Here is a 16,068-nt window from a genome sequence, read left to right on the forward strand (position 1 = left end):
GGGGACTGAGGGGCTGGGAGGCTGGGGGGCTGGGGAGCTGGGGGGTGGGGGGGACTGGGGACCTGGGGAACTGAGGGGCTGGGGGGCTGGGGAGCTGGGGGCCTGGGGAGCTGGGGGCCTGGGGAGCTGGGGGGGCTGGGGGGCTGGGAGGCTGGGGGACTGGGGGGCTGGAGGGCTGGGGGCTGGGGGGCTGGGAGGCTGGGGGGCTGGGGGGCTGGAGGGCTGGAGGGCTGGGGGGCTGGGAGGCTGGGGGCTGGGGAGCTGGGAGCTGGGAGCTGGGCCCTGGCACCTCCCAGGCCCCCCAGGGCAGCTGGTCCATCCCACTTTGATTCAAATCCTGTCATATCGTCATAAATTGGCAAAGGTAAGTACGTGTTTCCCGAGTTCCCTGCGTCGTCCTAGCCACTTAACCTAAGGCAGTGGTGGCAGCGGCCTGTTGCTGGCACCCGGCTGGGATGGGCTGGGACGGCCTGGGGCGGGCTGGGGAGGGGTCGGGGACAAGGGCTGCCACTGGGCAGGTGGTGTCGGCAGTGACTTGGCTTCTTGGGCACCTGCTGGTGTCTGACAATTGCTTGATGTGGCGATGGGGGCGCCCGGCCCAGGCGGGAACCCGTCGGGCATCTTCCCTGCTCGCGTGAACTCTTGGTTCAATTAATCGTTAAGTTGTGATCTTTGTTTTTACTGAATTCCTACTGTCCCTTACATATTCTGGATACAAGTCTTTCATCGGAAAATTGTATTGTGAATATTTTCTTCCAGTTCGTGACCTGCCTTTGGAGGAGCAGCAGTTTTCTTTCCTGTTTCGTTTTGTCTGGGTTTGGGTTTCTCTGTTGTTCCCGAACAGAAATATTCACCTCCTGGGAGATGGTGGTTTCCTCCCGGAGGAAGGCAGGTTTCCTCCTGCTTCTAGGTTTTACGGGTTTAGCTTCTGTTTTGGTGCACGGTGCACGGTCCGATTTGAGTTGATTTTTGTGTTTGACGTGGGGCGAGCGTTGAGCTTCGTGTGCCTCGGGGAGCTTGCCGGTGCTCCACGCGCGGCAAAGCCTGTCCTCTGCCGTCACGCCATGTTGGTGCCTTTGCGGAGGGTGGGGAGCCCGCTACTCAGGGTACCCCGTAGTCCTTCCTGCTCTCGCGTCTCAGTGACACCGAGGCAGATAGTCTCAGCTGTAGAGAAAGCCTCAAAATCAGGTGATATAAGAGCTTCATTTTTTTTTTTTGGTAAGATTTTATTTATGGGCAGCCCTGGTGGCTCAGCGGTTTAGCGCCACCTGCAGCCCAGGGCCTGATCCTGGAGACCCAGAATCAAATCCCACGTCGGGCTCCCTGCATGGAGCCTGCTTCTCCCTCTGCCTGTGTCTCTGCCCCACCCCCCTCCCTGTGTCTCTCATGAATAAGCAAATAAAAGCTTTTTTAAAAAAAATATTAAAAGCTTTGCGTTTCTTCCCGGCCGAAGCTTCACGCCGTCAGAGATCCTGATGGGGCGTATTTTCATTTGCACGAAGTTCAAAACACAAACTGAATGCCGTGGGCTCTGCTTTGACTCGTGGGTTACTTGCAGGCCAGATGCGTGACCTTTAAACATTGGGACATTTTCCTTGAGGCCTTTTATTACTAATCCATAGGGAATTCCACGGTGGCCGGGGACGCTCCTGATGAAGGTCTTTTCTACTTCGTCGAGGCTCCCCTGGTGGCTCCAGCCCGGGCTGTGCTCGGGGAATCCGGAACCTGAGGGACCTTCCGCCCGCTGCGGGGTGGGACGCGGGTCAAGTCCTCCGTGACCCGCACTGATTGTCCGCTTGTCCTGCAAATTAACAAGAAAGGAATCGAAATCGAAATCTTGATCGTAGATTTTTTTATTTCTTTCAGTTGGATGGTGCTTTGCCACGTTTACTCTGGGGCCGTGCGGTCGGTGCGCACGTGGGACTGTTAGGAGTTCGGTGGCGCCGGGCAGCGCCCCCAGCGCCTGGGCCCTGCCGCACACGCACCTTAGGCTGTGCGAGCCCTGCCCTGGGCATCGTCCACGTCTGAAGTCGGCGTTGTGGGCTGTTTGTGCAGACGGAGCTTTCCTCGGCCCGATGTCTCGTGCCGTCCTTCTCCGTCCTTCTCCTTTCTGGCTGCCCGTGGCTTCGCGCCGACGACCTAGACGGCGCGTGGCTGCTTCTGTCTTCCCGTCCTGACGGTTGCCGTCTAACCTACGGACGGTTTACCCTGAATATATTGGATTCATGTACCGGCACGTGTTTCTGCTTCTGTCGTCTCTTGTGTACTCTGGTTTTCCTCTTTATTGCCTTTTTTATGTAAGTGGAGTATTTTTTACTTCACTTTTCTACACGACTGACTTATTAACTCTAGCATCTTGCTGTATTTTTTTTTTTTTAGGATTTTATTTATTTATTTGACAGAGAGAGAGAGAGCGTGCACACACAAACAGGGGGAGCAGCAGGTGGATGGAGAGGGAGAAACAGGCTCCCCGCCAAGCAGGGAGCCCCCCCGTGGGGCTTGATCCCAGAACCCCGGGGTCACGACCCCAGAGGAAGGCAGGCGCTCAACCAGCTGAGCCACCCAGGCGCCCCTTGCTGTATTTTTCTAACGATTCCTGCCATTTCATGCCCGTGCATGTGTATCTGCAGGAGTGATTTCTAGGAGCAGAATCACAAGTCAGGAGATGAGTACGTGTGCGATTTTGATGGTGTTTCCCAGATGCTCCGTATGGGGGTTGTAGTATTTTGCATTCTGTCTTCCAAGGTGTGAGGATATCTCTCCCCCTGTGGTGAGGCCAGGGGCGGTCTGCATGGACTCCTACATTTCTGTCAGTCTGATTTCTCATCGTTCCCGATGAGAAATGATCTATCAGTGCGGTTTTATTAGCATTTTTCTCATTATGGGGATGTCGGGCCTATTTTTATATCTCCATGTGCAGTTTATCCTTGTTTTCCGGAGAAATGTTTACTTGTGTCCTTTGTCCATTTTTTCCTCTTGGATTGTTATTTTTATTCTTGATTTCCAGAGGCTCTTTACATACAAAGGAGCTAACCCCTTGGTCATAGAAGTTGTAAATATCTTACGTGAGTTTGTCATTTATTTTTGACTTTTTTTTTAACTTCCATCTTGAAGTGATTATAGACTTTAAAGAGTCGTAAAATAGGACTTTGAGTTCAGCTTCCTCAAATAGTGACACCCTGTTCGACAATATCGAACCTGGGAAATTGACGTTGGTGCCATATTGTTAAGTGGACTGTAGGTTTTGTTCTGTTTTCACCTGGTTTAGCTGCACTCCTCCGTGTGTGTGTATTGCTAGACAGTTTGATCTCTTGCGTGTAGGTTCACGTAACCACCACCACAATCAATATGCATCTTGTGTTCAATCAATATCTTGTATTGGTTTGATCACAGATAGTCTCCAGGCTCTCCCTGTATAGCCGTGAGCACCCCTCCTTCAAGTTCTAGCATGTTCTCTGCCTCCATTCTCTTCTCATTTGGAGCTATAATTATATATCCATTATATTGTGTATAATTTTCAGAGTTTAGGTAAATTTACGTAAGGTCACATAAGTTGAATTACATAGACTATAACTTCAGGAGATTGGTTTGCTGTTTTCTGCTGAGCCTGTGCTCTTAAGTTCCACCTACCGTACTGGGTGCGCCAGCTGTCGGCTCTTATTACTGAAGAGCGTTTCAATTTATGTTTCCATACAAGTTCTTTTCTTTTTTTGAATTTTTTTTTTTTTAGATTTTTAAAAATTTATTTATTCATAGAGATGCAGAGAGAGAGAGGCAGAGACACAGGCAGAGGAAGAAGCAGGCTCCATGCAGGGAGCCTGATGTGGGACTCGATCCCGGGTCTCCAGGATCACGCCCTGGGCTGCAGGCGGCGCTAAACCGCTGAGCCACCCGGGCTGGCCCCATACAAGTTCTTTTTTTTTTTTTTTTTTAACAGTTATTTTATCAGTAGTTTTTAAACAGCTGAAAATTGCCCTGTGTCCCTGAAGAACAAAGGCCGGTAAGCAGAGATTTCTTGCACCAGCGCCAAAGCCGTCGGGCCATGGGGAGCAGTCTCTTCCCACCGTGTGGTGGAGTGGTTAGAATTTGCATGAACTCCGCCATGTCTCGTGTCCCCAGACACTGTCTTGCTGTCACTTGGGACTGTTTCCCTCCCCGTCTGACTGTGGACTCACTTCTGGTCTCTCCAGCAGCTCTTTCCCCAGAGAACCCGGGAAACAGTCCAAAACCTCCGAGTTTCAGGGGCGGGGGCGGGGAGGGGATCCCCGTGCGAAGGAGGCGGGGGAGTCCAAGAGGGTGCTGGGGACACGGATTCTGTTTCCCTTGATGACAGCCAATGTGCAGTGCAGCCTGCGTCCTTTCTGGAAGAGATCTGAACAGAGATCCTTTACACATTTTTTAAAAATTAAATTCAATTAATTAACAAGTGCTGTGTTGTTGGTGTCAGAGGCCGAGGTCTGATTCACCAGGCTCACCCCGTCCCGGGCCCCCCAGCGACCCCATCCCCCCTCTCCTCCCGCGACCCCATTTGTTTCCTGTCATTAAGAGCCTCTCATGGTTTGTCTCCATCTCTGATTTCATCACTTTATTTTTTCCTCTCTTCCCGTGATCCTCTGTCTTGTTTCTCGAATTCCACAGGAGTGAGGCCATGTATGTGTCTTCCTCTGACTTAGCTCACTTGGCGTCGTGCCCTCTAGCTCCAGGCACGTTGCCGCAAACGGCAAGATTTCATTGTCGGGCTGGCCGAGTAACATCCCGTCGTGTGTGGACCCCATCCTCTGTACCAACCTGTGTCGGCGGACCTGTGGGTGCTCTTCAAGGACGCCTCCGGACTGGGAGTGAGGCGGCGGGGGAGACAATTCTCGCTTTTCTGTCGTCGGGTGGACTTGCCGCAAGCTCGGACGCTCCTTTACACCCAGGCTACGGCAGGTTTCAAAAGCCACTTTTTAAGATTTTATTTATTTATTCATGAGAGACGCAGAGAGGCAGAGACACCGGCAGAGGGAGAGGCAGCTCCTGCGGGACTCGATCCCGGGACCTGGGGGCACGCCCTGAGCCCAAGGCAGATGGGCCCTGTGCCCCTTGAGCTTTGAGGCACTTCCAGTTTCCCCGAAGCGTCGTGCCAGGTCACCTCGTCACCTCCTCACGTCCGGGTACCAGGGCGCCGGTGCTCTACCTGCCGCCGCCTCCCGGTGTTTGGGCGCCTCCTCCTTTCGGCCGGGCTCCACGTCGAGTCGCGCCGTCCGGTGTAGTCTTACCTCGTGTTTCCCACCGTGGATGCTGTCGGGATGCGGGGCGACGGGCCCGCGGACGCCCGAATATTCCTTCGGGGTTTGCTCTTCCTCCTGTTTGGGGCTCACAGCTTCCAAATCCCTGGCGTTTCCTGGAGCTCAGGACGTAGTCCTGGGGTCTTTGTTGTGTTAATGACGGTGACTTTCGGACCGGCCCGGGGCTGGGGGTGGGTGGGACTCTCAGGCCCGGCTCCCCACCCCCGCAGGTGGGATCCAGTGTTGTAGGAGCAGGCCCCGCCCGGAGGCCTTCCTGCAAACTCTCAAGGATGTGGCTCGGAGCTTCTGGGCTGGAGCTGGGGGGCTGGGGGCTGGGGGGTTGGGGGGCTGGGGAGCTGGGGGACTGAGGGGCTGGGAGGCTGGGGGGCTGGGGAGCTGGGGGGTGGGGGGGACTGGGGACCTGGGGAACTGAGGGGCTGGGGGGCTGGGGAGCTGGGGGCCTGGGGAGCTGGGGGCCTGGGGAGCTGGGGGGCTGGGGGGCTGGGAGGCTGGGGGGCTGGAGGGCTGGGGGCTGGGGGGCTGGGAGGCTGGGGGGCTGGAGGGCTGGAGGGCTGGGGGGCTGGGAGGCTGGGGGCTGGGGAGCTGGGAGCTGGGAGCTGGGCCCTGGCACCTCCCAGGCCCCCCAGGGCAGCTGGTCCATCCCACTTTGATTCAAATCCTGTCATATCGTCATAAATTGGCAAAGGTAAGTACGTGTTTCCCGAGTTCCCTGCGTCGTCCTAGCCACTTAACCTAAGGCAGTGGTGGCAGCGGCCTGTTGCTGGCACCCGGCTGGGATGGGCTGGGACGGCCTGGGGCGGGCTGGGGAGGGGTCAGGGACAAGGGCTGCCACTGGGCAGGTGGTGTCGGCAGTGACTTGGCTTCTTGGGCACCTGCTGGTGTCTGACAATTGCTTGATGTGGCGATGGGGGCGCCCGGCCCAGGCGGGAACCCGTCGGGCATCTTCCCTGCTCGCGTGAACTCTTGGTTCAATTAATCGTTAAGTTGTGATCTTTGTTTTTACTGAATTCCTACTGTCCCTTACATATTCTGGATACAAGTCTTTCATCGGAAAATTGTATTGTGAATATTTTCTTCCAGTTCGTGACCTGCCTTTGGAGGAGCAGCAGTTTTCTTTCCTGTTTCGTTTTGTCTGGGTTTGGGTTTCTCTGTTGTTCCCGAACAGAAATATTCACCTCCTGGGAGATGGTGGTTTCCTCCCGGAGGAAGGCAGGTTTCCTCCTGCTTCTAGGTTTTACGGGTTTAGCTTCTGTTTTGGTGCACGGTGCACGGTCCGATTTGAGTTGATTTTTGTGTTTGACGTGGGGCGAGCGTTGAGCTTCGTGTGCCTCGGGGAGCTTGCCGGTGCTCCACGCGCGGCAAAGCCTGTCCTCTGCCGTCACGCCATGTTGGTGCCTTTGCGGAGGGTGGGGAGCCCGCTACTCAGGGTACCCCGTAGTCCTTCCTGCTCTCGCGTCTCAGTGACACCGAGGCAGATAGTCTCAGCTGTAGAGAAAGCCTCAAAATCAGGTGATATAAGAGCTTCATTTTTTTTTTTTGGTAAGATTTTATTTATGGGCAGCCCTGGTGGCTCAGCGGTTTAGCGCCACCTGCAGCCCAGGGCCTGATCCTGGAGACCCAGAATCAAATCCCACGTCGGGCTCCCTGCATGGAGCCTGCTTCTCCCTCTGCCTGTGTCTCTGCCCCACCCCCCTCCCTGTGTCTCTCATGAATAAGCAAATAAAAGCTTTTTTAAAAAAAATATTAAAAGCTTTGCGTTTCTTCCCGGCCGAAGCTTCACGCCGTCAGAGATCCTGATGGGGCGTATTTTCATTTGCACGAAGTTCAAAACACAAACTGAATGCCGTGGGCTCTGCTTTGACTCGTGGGTTACTTGCAGGCCAGATGCGTGACCTTTAAACATTGGGACATTTTCCTTGAGGCCTTTTATTACTAATCCATAGGGAATTCCACGGTGGCCGGGGACGCTCCTGATGAAGGTCTTTTCTACTTCGTCGAGGCTCCCCTGGTGGCTCCAGCCCGGGCTGTGCTCGGGGAATCCGGAACCTGAGGGACCTTCCGCCCGCTGCGGGGTGGGACGCGGGTCAAGTCCTCCGTGACCCGCACTGATTGTCCGCTTGTCCTGCAAATTAACAAGAAAGGAATCGAAATCGAAATCTTGATCGTAGATTTTTTTATTTCTTTCAGTTGGATGGTGCTTTGCCACGTTTACTCTGGGGCCGTGCGGTCGGTGCGCACGTGGGACTGTTAGGAGTTCGGTGGCGCCGGGCAGCGCCCCCAGCGCCTGGGCCCTGCCGCACACGCACCTTAGGCTGTGCGAGCCCTGCCCTGGGCATCGTCCACGTCTGAAGTCGGCGTTGTGGGCTGTTTGTGCAGACGGAGCTTTCCTTGGCCCGATGTCTCGTGCCGTCCTTCTCCGTCCTTCTCCTTTCTGGCTGCCCGTGGCTTCGCGCCGACGACCTAGACGGCGCGTGGCTGCTTCTGTCTTCCCGTCCTGACGGTTGCCGTCTAACCTACGGACGGTTTACCCTGAATATATTGGATTCATGTACCGGCACGTGTTTCTGCTTCTGTCGTCTCTTGTGTACTCTGGTTTTCCTCTTTATTGCCTTTTTTATGTAAGTGGAGTATTTTTTACTTCACTTTTCTACACGACTGACTTATTAACTCTAGCATCTTGCTGTATTTTTTTTTTTTTTAGGATTTTATTTATTTATTTGACAGAGAGAGAGAGAGCGTGCACACACAAACAGGGGGAGCAGCAGGTGGATGGAGAGGGAGAAACAGGCTCCCCGCCAAGCAGGGAGCCCCCCCCCCCCGTGGGGCTTGATCCCAGAACCCCGGGGTCACGACCCCAGAGGAAGGCAGGCGCTCAACCAGCTGAGCCACCCAGGCGCCCCTTGCTGTATTTTTCTAACGATTCCTGCCATTTCATGCCCGTGCATGTGTATCTGCAGGAGTGATTTCTAGGAGCAGAATCACAAGTCAGGAGATGAGTACGTGTGCGATTTTGATGGTGTTTCCCAGATGCTCCGTATGGGGGTTGTAGTATTTTGCATTCTGTCTTCCAAGGTGTGAGGATATCTCTCCCCCTGTGGTGAGGCCAGGGGCGGTCTGCATGGACTCCTACATTTCTGTCAGTCTGATTTCTCATCGTTCCCGATGAGAAATGATCTATCAGTGCGGTTTTATTAGCATTTTTCTCATTATGGGGATGTCGGGCCTATTTTTATATCTCCATGTGCAGTTTATCCTTGTTTTCCGGAGAAATGTTTACTTGTGTCCTTTGTCCATTTTTTCCTCTTGGATTGTTATTTTTATTCTTGATTTCCAGAGGCTCTTTACATACAAAGGAGCTAACCCCTTGGTCATAGAAGTTGTAAATATCTTACGTGAGTTTGTCATTTATTTTTTGACTTTTTTTTTAACTTCCATCTTGAAGTGATTATAGACTTTAAAGAGTCGTAAAATAGGACTTTGAGTTCAGCTTCCTCAAATAGTGACACCCTGTTCGACAATATCGAACCTGGGAAATTGACGTTGGTGCCATATTGTTAAGTGGACTGTAGGTTTTGTTCTGTTTTCACCTGGTTTAGCTGCACTCCTCCGTGTGTGTGTATTGCTAGACAGTTTGATCTCTTGCGTGTAGGTTCACGTAACCACCACCACAATCAATATGCATCTTGTGTTCAATCAATATCTTGTATTGGTTTGATCACAGATAGTCTCCAGGCTCTCCCTGTATAGCCGTGAGCACCCCTCCTTCAAGTTCTAGCATGTTCTCTGCCTCCATTCTCTTCTCATTTGGAGCTATAATTATATATCCATTATATTGTGTATAATTTTCAGAGTTTAGGTAAATTTACGTAAGGTCACATAAGTTGAATTACATAGACTATAACTTCAGGAGATTGGTTTGCTGTTTTCTGCTGAGCCTGTGCTCTTAAGTTCCACCTACCGTACTGGGTGCGCCAGCTGTCGGCTCTTATTACTGAAGAGCGTTTCAATTTATGTTTCCATACAAGTTCTTTTCTTTTTTTGAATTTTTTTTTTTTTAGATTTTTAAAAATTTATTTATTCATAGAGATGCAGAGAGAGAGAGGCAGAGACACAGGCAGAGGAAGAAGCAGGCTCCATGCAGGGAGCCTGATGTGGGACTCGATCCCGGGTCTCCAGGATCACGCCCTGGGCTGCAGGCGGCGCTAAACCGCTGAGCCACCCGGGCTGGCCCCATACAAGTTCTTTTTTTTTTTTTTTTTTAACAGTTATTTTATCAGTAGTTTTTAAACAGCTGAAAATTGCCCTGTGTCCCTGAAGAACAAAGGCCGGTAAGCAGAGATTTCTTGCACCAGCGCCAAAGCCGTCGGGCCATGGGGAGCAGTCTCTTCCCACCGTGTGGTGGAGTGGTTAGAATTTGCATGAACTCCGCCATGTCTCGTGTCCCCAGACACTGTCTTGCTGTCACTTGGGACTGTTTCCCTCCCCGTCTGACTGTGGACTCACTTCTGGTCTCTCCAGCAGCTCTTTCCCCAGAGAACCCGGGAAACAGTCCAAAACCTCCGAGTTTCAGGGGCGGGGGCGGGGAGGGGATCCCCGTGCGAAGGAGGCGGGGGAGTCCAAGAGGGTGCTGGGGACACGGATTCTGTTTCCCTTGATGACAGCCAATGTGCAGTGCAGCCTGCGTCCTTTCTGGAAGAGATCTGAACAGAGATCCTTTACACATTTTTTAAAAATTAAATTCAATTAATTAACAAGTGCTGTGTTGTTGGTGTCAGAGGCCGAGGTCTGATTCACCAGGCTCACCCCGTCCCGGGCCCCCCAGCGACCCCATCCCCCCTCTCCTCCCGCGACCCCATTTGTTTCCTGTCATTAAGAGCCTCTCATGGTTTGTCTCCATCTCTGATTTCATCACTTTATTTTTTCCTCTCTTCCCGTGATCCTCTGTCTTGTTTCTCGAATTCCACAGGAGTGAGGCCATGTATGTGTCTTCCTCTGACTTAGCTCACTTGGCGTCGTGCCCTCTAGCTCCAGGCACGTTGCCGCAAACGGCAAGATTTCATTGTCGGGCTGGCCGAGTAACATCCCGTCGTGTGTGGACCCCATCCTCTGTACCAACCTGTGTCGGCGGACCTGTGGGTGCTCTTCAAGGACGCCTCCGGACTGGGAGTGAGGCGGCGGGGAGACAATTCTCGCTTTTCTGTCGTCGGGTGGACTTGCCGCAAGCTCGGACGCTCCTTTACACCCAGGCTACGGCAGGTTTCAAAAGCCACTTCTCCCGGGAAGGTCCCCGTGCGCCAGCGGGGGACAGTAACGGTGGCGACTTGCACGTCTTTCCTCTGGAGCTCCCTGGAAAGGGAGCAGTGTGCGAGCCACCCAAGGGTGTTCCTAGAATTATGTTTGCCTTTGGATCTGGTTGCCTTAAGAATTAATCCTGATTCTCTAAGAGCCCACCTCATTTGTAAAGTGATAAGGAACATGAGCGCAGATGGTGTTGGAGACAATTACCCCACTGCTTTCTCTTGCTCCCTGGTCCCTGCAGCTCGGGCTGGAAATGCGTCGCGTGTTAGCACCGCCGTTCACTCTTATTACAGAGCGCGGGGGGGGGGGGGGGCTGGACTCGGGGCTCAGATCTTACGTACGCTCCCCGTGCTGACCCTCACCAACCCTGGTGGGTGGAAAATACTAGGATCCTGTTCTGCTTTATTTTTTTAAAGATTTTATTCATTTAGTTGACAGAGAGAGAGAACGAGCTGGAGGATGGGCAGAGGGAGAAGCAGACTCCTCGCTGAGTAGGGAGCCCGACTCCGGGCTCAATCCCAGGACCCTGAGATCACTCCCTGAGCCAAAGGCAGACACTTCACCGACTGAGCCACCCAGGCTCCCCAGGATCCTGTCTTAAGGAGGATTTTGCAGGGCACCCGGGGTGGCTCAGTCGGTTGAGTGTCTGACTCTATTGCAGCCTAGGTCTTGACCTCAGGGTCGTGAGTTCGAGTCCTGCTTTCCATGCTGGGCGTGGAGCCTACTTAAAAAAATAAGATGAAATAAAGAGGATTTTCCGAGGGCGACTCTGAGGCCAGGGGAACATTCATGGGGAAACTGAAGGCTGGGCCTGAGCACTTTTCGGGCTTCTGGGATCCTCAGACTCTTGGCTGGGAACCTGTTGAGTGTTGCCAGAACCGACCATTGCTTCCTGGTCCTCTGGGAGGGCCGTTTCGTTAGTCATCTGGGGGCTGAGAAAGAAGCTGGTCAGCTGGCAGTGGCCTCTTGTGAGTCCTGCCCCCCGCCCCCCGCCATTCTGCACCTTGCAGGTCAAACATTCCTCGGTAACAGGCCAAAGGTGGATCTGGACTCAGGAGGATGGAAATTGCTCTACACCCCAATCCGACGGCCCCTCTGGGATTTCCCTGGGCACACTCGCTCTCTCCTGCTTGCTCGCTTTCTCTCCCACCTGCACACACCAGTGAGCACACACACACAACACACACAACACACATCACTATTTAACTCAGGATTTTCTTTTTCTTTTATTTATTGGTGTTCAATTTGCCAACATACAGCATAACACCCAGTGCTCATCCCCTCAGTGCCTGTCACCCAGTGCCCCCCGTCCCCCCGCCCACCTCCCCTTCTACCCGCCCCCCCCAGTTCATTTCCCAGAGTCAGGAGTCTCTCATGTGCTGTCTCCCTTTCTGATATTTCCCACTCATTTTTCTCCTTTCCCCTTTATGCCCTTTCACTATTTTTTATATTCCCCAAATGAATGAGACCATATAATGTTTGTCCTTCACTGATTGGCTTACTTCACTCAGCATAATACCCTCCAGGTCCATCCACGTCGAAGCAAATGGTGGGTGTTAGTCGTTTCTAACGGCTGAGGAATATCCCACTGTCCACAGAGACCACAGCTTCTCTATCCATCATCCTTGATGGACACCGAGGCTCCTTCCACAGTTTGGCTCTTGTGGACGTTGCTGCTATAAACAACCCTGTAACCCGGGATTTTCTATGTATTTTTTCTCCTACAAACATTTGTCATGTTAGTAATAATTCATAATCTGGTCTTATGGACAATTGAGGTGGTTTTGAAATAATAATTAGAGAAAGAACATATGGGGCACCCAACTGGCTCAGCCGGTGGAGCAAGCGACTGCTGACTTTGGGGTTGTGAGCTTGAGCCCCACGCTGGGTGCAGACACCTGTTGTCCTGGCGAAGCCGGTCCCAGCTCCTGCTCCGGGGCCCACACAGGGTCCTTCCCGTCCCGGGTCTTCGCACTTGCTCCCTCTGGGCCCCATCGTCTGTGGCTCGCCGTTTTGCTCTCAGATTCCAGCCGGAGAGAACGGGAGGCGGTCCCGCCTGAGCCCCTCTGGACGCGGCCTCTCCGCCTCTGTCCTGCGTCCTCTCCGGGCGTCCCGGCGGCCCCCCTCCCAGCCCCGCGGTCGGTCGTGCGCCTGTGCACCTGCGTCCCGGAGGCCCGCCCCAGCGCCTCCCTGCCGGGCTGGGCAACACGGGCCCAGGAAACCGAGTGCGTGGCCCGCTCCTGCACAGGTGCAGTGCTCGAGCGTCACGGGCAGTGGATTGAGGACGGCTTTCTGGCTTCCACTTGGCGGAGATTTTTGTAATTCTCGTAAAATGGTCGTTTCCCTTGGGGATGGAGGTCACGGAGCTGGCTCCGCGGGGGGGTGGGGGGTTAGCGGAGAGCGAGAACCCTGGCAGCCCCCCGGGAACGTGACCATGTGCGGAGCGTTATTCATTTTCCTTATTTGAAGTTCCTCCAGATTTGGGGCTACCACTGGCCGTCGTGAGAAGGTCAACGACCTGGCCTTCCTGGAGGAGATGCAGGACCTTGCCGAGGGGATTTATGAAATCCTGGACAGGGCGAAAATCCTGCGGGAACTGTGGGCAGGAGGATCCAAGGATGCAGGCAAGTCGGTCTCTGCCTGTCGGGCCCCCTCTGGACACGGGCCGAGCCCAGAAGGTCTCTAAAATCCTGTTTACGCCTTAGTTGGCCTTATGGCACCAGGTTGTGTGGTTTGGGTCCGTGCCTGAGGCCCAGCACCCGGGGCTGGTCGTGAGGCCGATTTCTACCAACGTCCCGTCTGGGAAGGTGCCACGAGTGGGGTGGACCATGAGGGGGTAGGGCACACTGGTGTCTTCCTGCAGGTCCCCCCCGTCCCGTCTCTCTCTCTCTTTCTTGGGGAGGTGGGTCGGTCTGTCAGTGTTAGTGATGCTTTAAGGTCCTGGAGGATCAGCTCTGCAGACAGAGCTTCAGAGCCTCGGGGCCCGTTACGTCTGGTCCACGGGACGCGTGCCCGCGTCCTAAGAGCTCCGACTCCAGGTGTCCCCGCGTGCTCCGGCAGCAGAATGGGATGCGGGGCTCCTGGAGCCTGGCTCACCCGTGGGGAGGCGTGGACCGCGACACAGGCCGCCCTCGGCCGCCAGGTGCTGCTGCATTTTAGCTCTGAGCTAGATTTGGATTTCGGGGAGACAGTAAACAATGTTTCAGTATAAGCCTGTCTCCAAAATTACATACTTACGGTGAAAAAGTACGTGTCGTTTACCTGAAATTCAAATGTAACCGGCCACCTTGTGATTCCATTTGTGAAATCTGGTGACTCTAAGTTCCTGCCTCAGGTGTTCTTTATATATATATATATATATATATATATATATATATATATATATATATATATTTTTTTTTTTTAAATCTTCCCATGGATTATATATGAGGGAATGGAACGAAGACGGGCAGGTTTCACAAACGACCCCAAGTGTGTCAGCAAAGGACCAGAATCCCTCCAGACTCAAGTGATGGAGGCCTTGTATTAAGCACTATCACGAGATCATTCTATTTTTATAAAATGCGGTTTTATTTATATTTTTTTAAGATTCTATTTATTTCAGAGAGAGTGAGCGGGGGTTGGGGGGGCAGAGGGAGGAGCAGCCTCCCCGCTGAGCAGGGAGCCCCATGCGGGACTCGATCCCAGGACTGGGGATCATGACCTGAGTGGAAGGCAGATGCTTAACCCACTGAAGCCCCCCAGGGGCCCCTAAACTGTGATTCTCAAGTGAGGTTTTCAATATTCTATGAAGCAGAGAACCATTTTTTTAGACTCCACGCCCAGTGTGGAGCCCAACACAGGCCTTGAACTCATGACCCAGAGATCAAGACCTGAGCTGCGATCGAGATCAGATGCGCGACCGACTGAGCCACCCGGACGCCCTAAGAACTAATATGTTTTTTGAGATGAACTTCAGTTTCCACTTTGTTTTCAGTGTGTTGCTACTGTGAGCCGTTCCCATGGCGTCCGCGCCAAAGAAAACCCACATGCTCACTTGTGACACAGACGGGTGTGCTTGCCCGCACGCGCGCTCCCCTGTGTCCTGCTGGTTCCTTCACCTGACACAACCACCCCACGGGCTGGGGCTCGGTCCTCTGAGCCCCACTGCAGGCTCCAACTGCGAGTAGTGGGTCCCCAGGTACTTTTGTTTGACTTGACTACAAATCTGAGATTCCCACAACCCCCTCCTGGTTGCAGAGTGGCCCGTAGACCTCCAGCTGCTTTACTGTTTTTTTTTTTTTTTTTTTATAAGATATTATACCGGATACAGAGGGACAGCAGGTGAGGCACAGGGACCAGTTCCTTCAGACTTCTTCCTCGGCTTGGGTGTCATCGTGTTTCGGGATGTGTGATAGCTAATTCGATTTTAGAACAAATAGGGGCCCAGCAAATGCTTGCGGATTGCTTATTGAACTAACGTCTGAAATCTCTTTTATTGTAGATTCTTCTCACAGCTCCAGTTTGATAGCAGTAAGTATTTCTTATTGAAGATTCTATTTATTTATTCATGAGAGACACACACAGAGAGGCAGAGACACAGGCAGAGGGAGACGCAGGCTCCATGCAGGGAGCCCGATGCAGGACTCAATCCCGGGACCCTGGGGTCACGCCCTGAGCCGAAGGCAGGCGCTCCACCGCTGAGCCCCCCAGGAGTCCCTACCAGTAAATATTTTAACAAAAGTTTGAAACTTAGTCTCCAGAGACCTAATAGTTAATTAAGTTCAAAGTACTGGTTTTTACTTTATTTTTCAGTCACTTTTTTTTAAGTAATCTACACCCAACGTGGGACTCAGACTCACAACCCTGAGATCAAGAGTCACGCGCTCCACCGACTGGGCCGCAAACACTTCCTCCTAATGAGTTTTTGGCCACATGGTGTGGGAGCTGCACTGGAGGCGGCCCGGCCCACCCTAGGAGATGGGCTGAAAGGCGAGTTCTAATTCTCCCAAGCAGAGGTGCCGCTCTGGGCGGAGGTGTGACCCCTGGGGGAGCTCAGTGGCCCCGGGATGCTCTGGGGGCCCACGCTCGGTTTTGCCATTGGTAACGGCTTGCTTTGCCATTGCTAGCATGTGGTGTGGAAAGCTCAGGCATCTAGAATGTTCCGAAGTGTCCGTTCCACACGTCAGGCTGTTGGAATATGCGTTTCCTCCCCGTCTTGCCCCGGCATCCCAGCCTCCCTTGCTCCCAAGGCTCATTTTTAAAGCAGCTGCTTTATGGCTTCTGCAACATGGGTTCTATCCCCCCTTCAGCACAGCTCTGCCTGGGGAGGGAGCCCTCTGACACCCACCGACTGGAATGCACATTGTTAATTCTTGGCCTCCTTCTCATTTTTAGACTTTTATTTAAAAATTTTTAAAAATTTTATTTATGCATCAGAGAGAGTCAATGAGTGAGAGAGGGAGAGAGAGCGGGAGTCGGGGAGAGAGAGAGAGAGGGGGAG

At 53.2% G+C, this 16,068-nt stretch overlaps 1 protein-coding gene across 1 annotated transcript in view; it reads left to right on the forward strand.

Annotated features, from left to right (window-relative positions):
* Nucleotides 1-16,068, forward strand: part of ABCA13 (ATP binding cassette subfamily A member 13) — a 240,985-nt gene that overhangs the window by 27,630 nt on the left and 197,287 nt on the right. The window contains exons 4-5 of the mRNA XM_041773932.1: nt 13,056-13,210; nt 15,070-15,098. Coding sequence (XP_041629866.1) covers nt 13,056-13,210; nt 15,070-15,098 — 184 coding nt within the window. The remainder of the gene's footprint in view (nt 1-13,055; nt 13,211-15,069; nt 15,099-16,068) is intronic.

This window comes from Vulpes lagopus, chromosome 11 (assembly GCF_018345385.1).
Source record: "Vulpes lagopus strain Blue_001 chromosome 11, ASM1834538v1, whole genome shotgun sequence".
NCBI lineage: Eukaryota > Metazoa > Chordata > Mammalia > Carnivora > Canidae > Vulpes > Vulpes lagopus.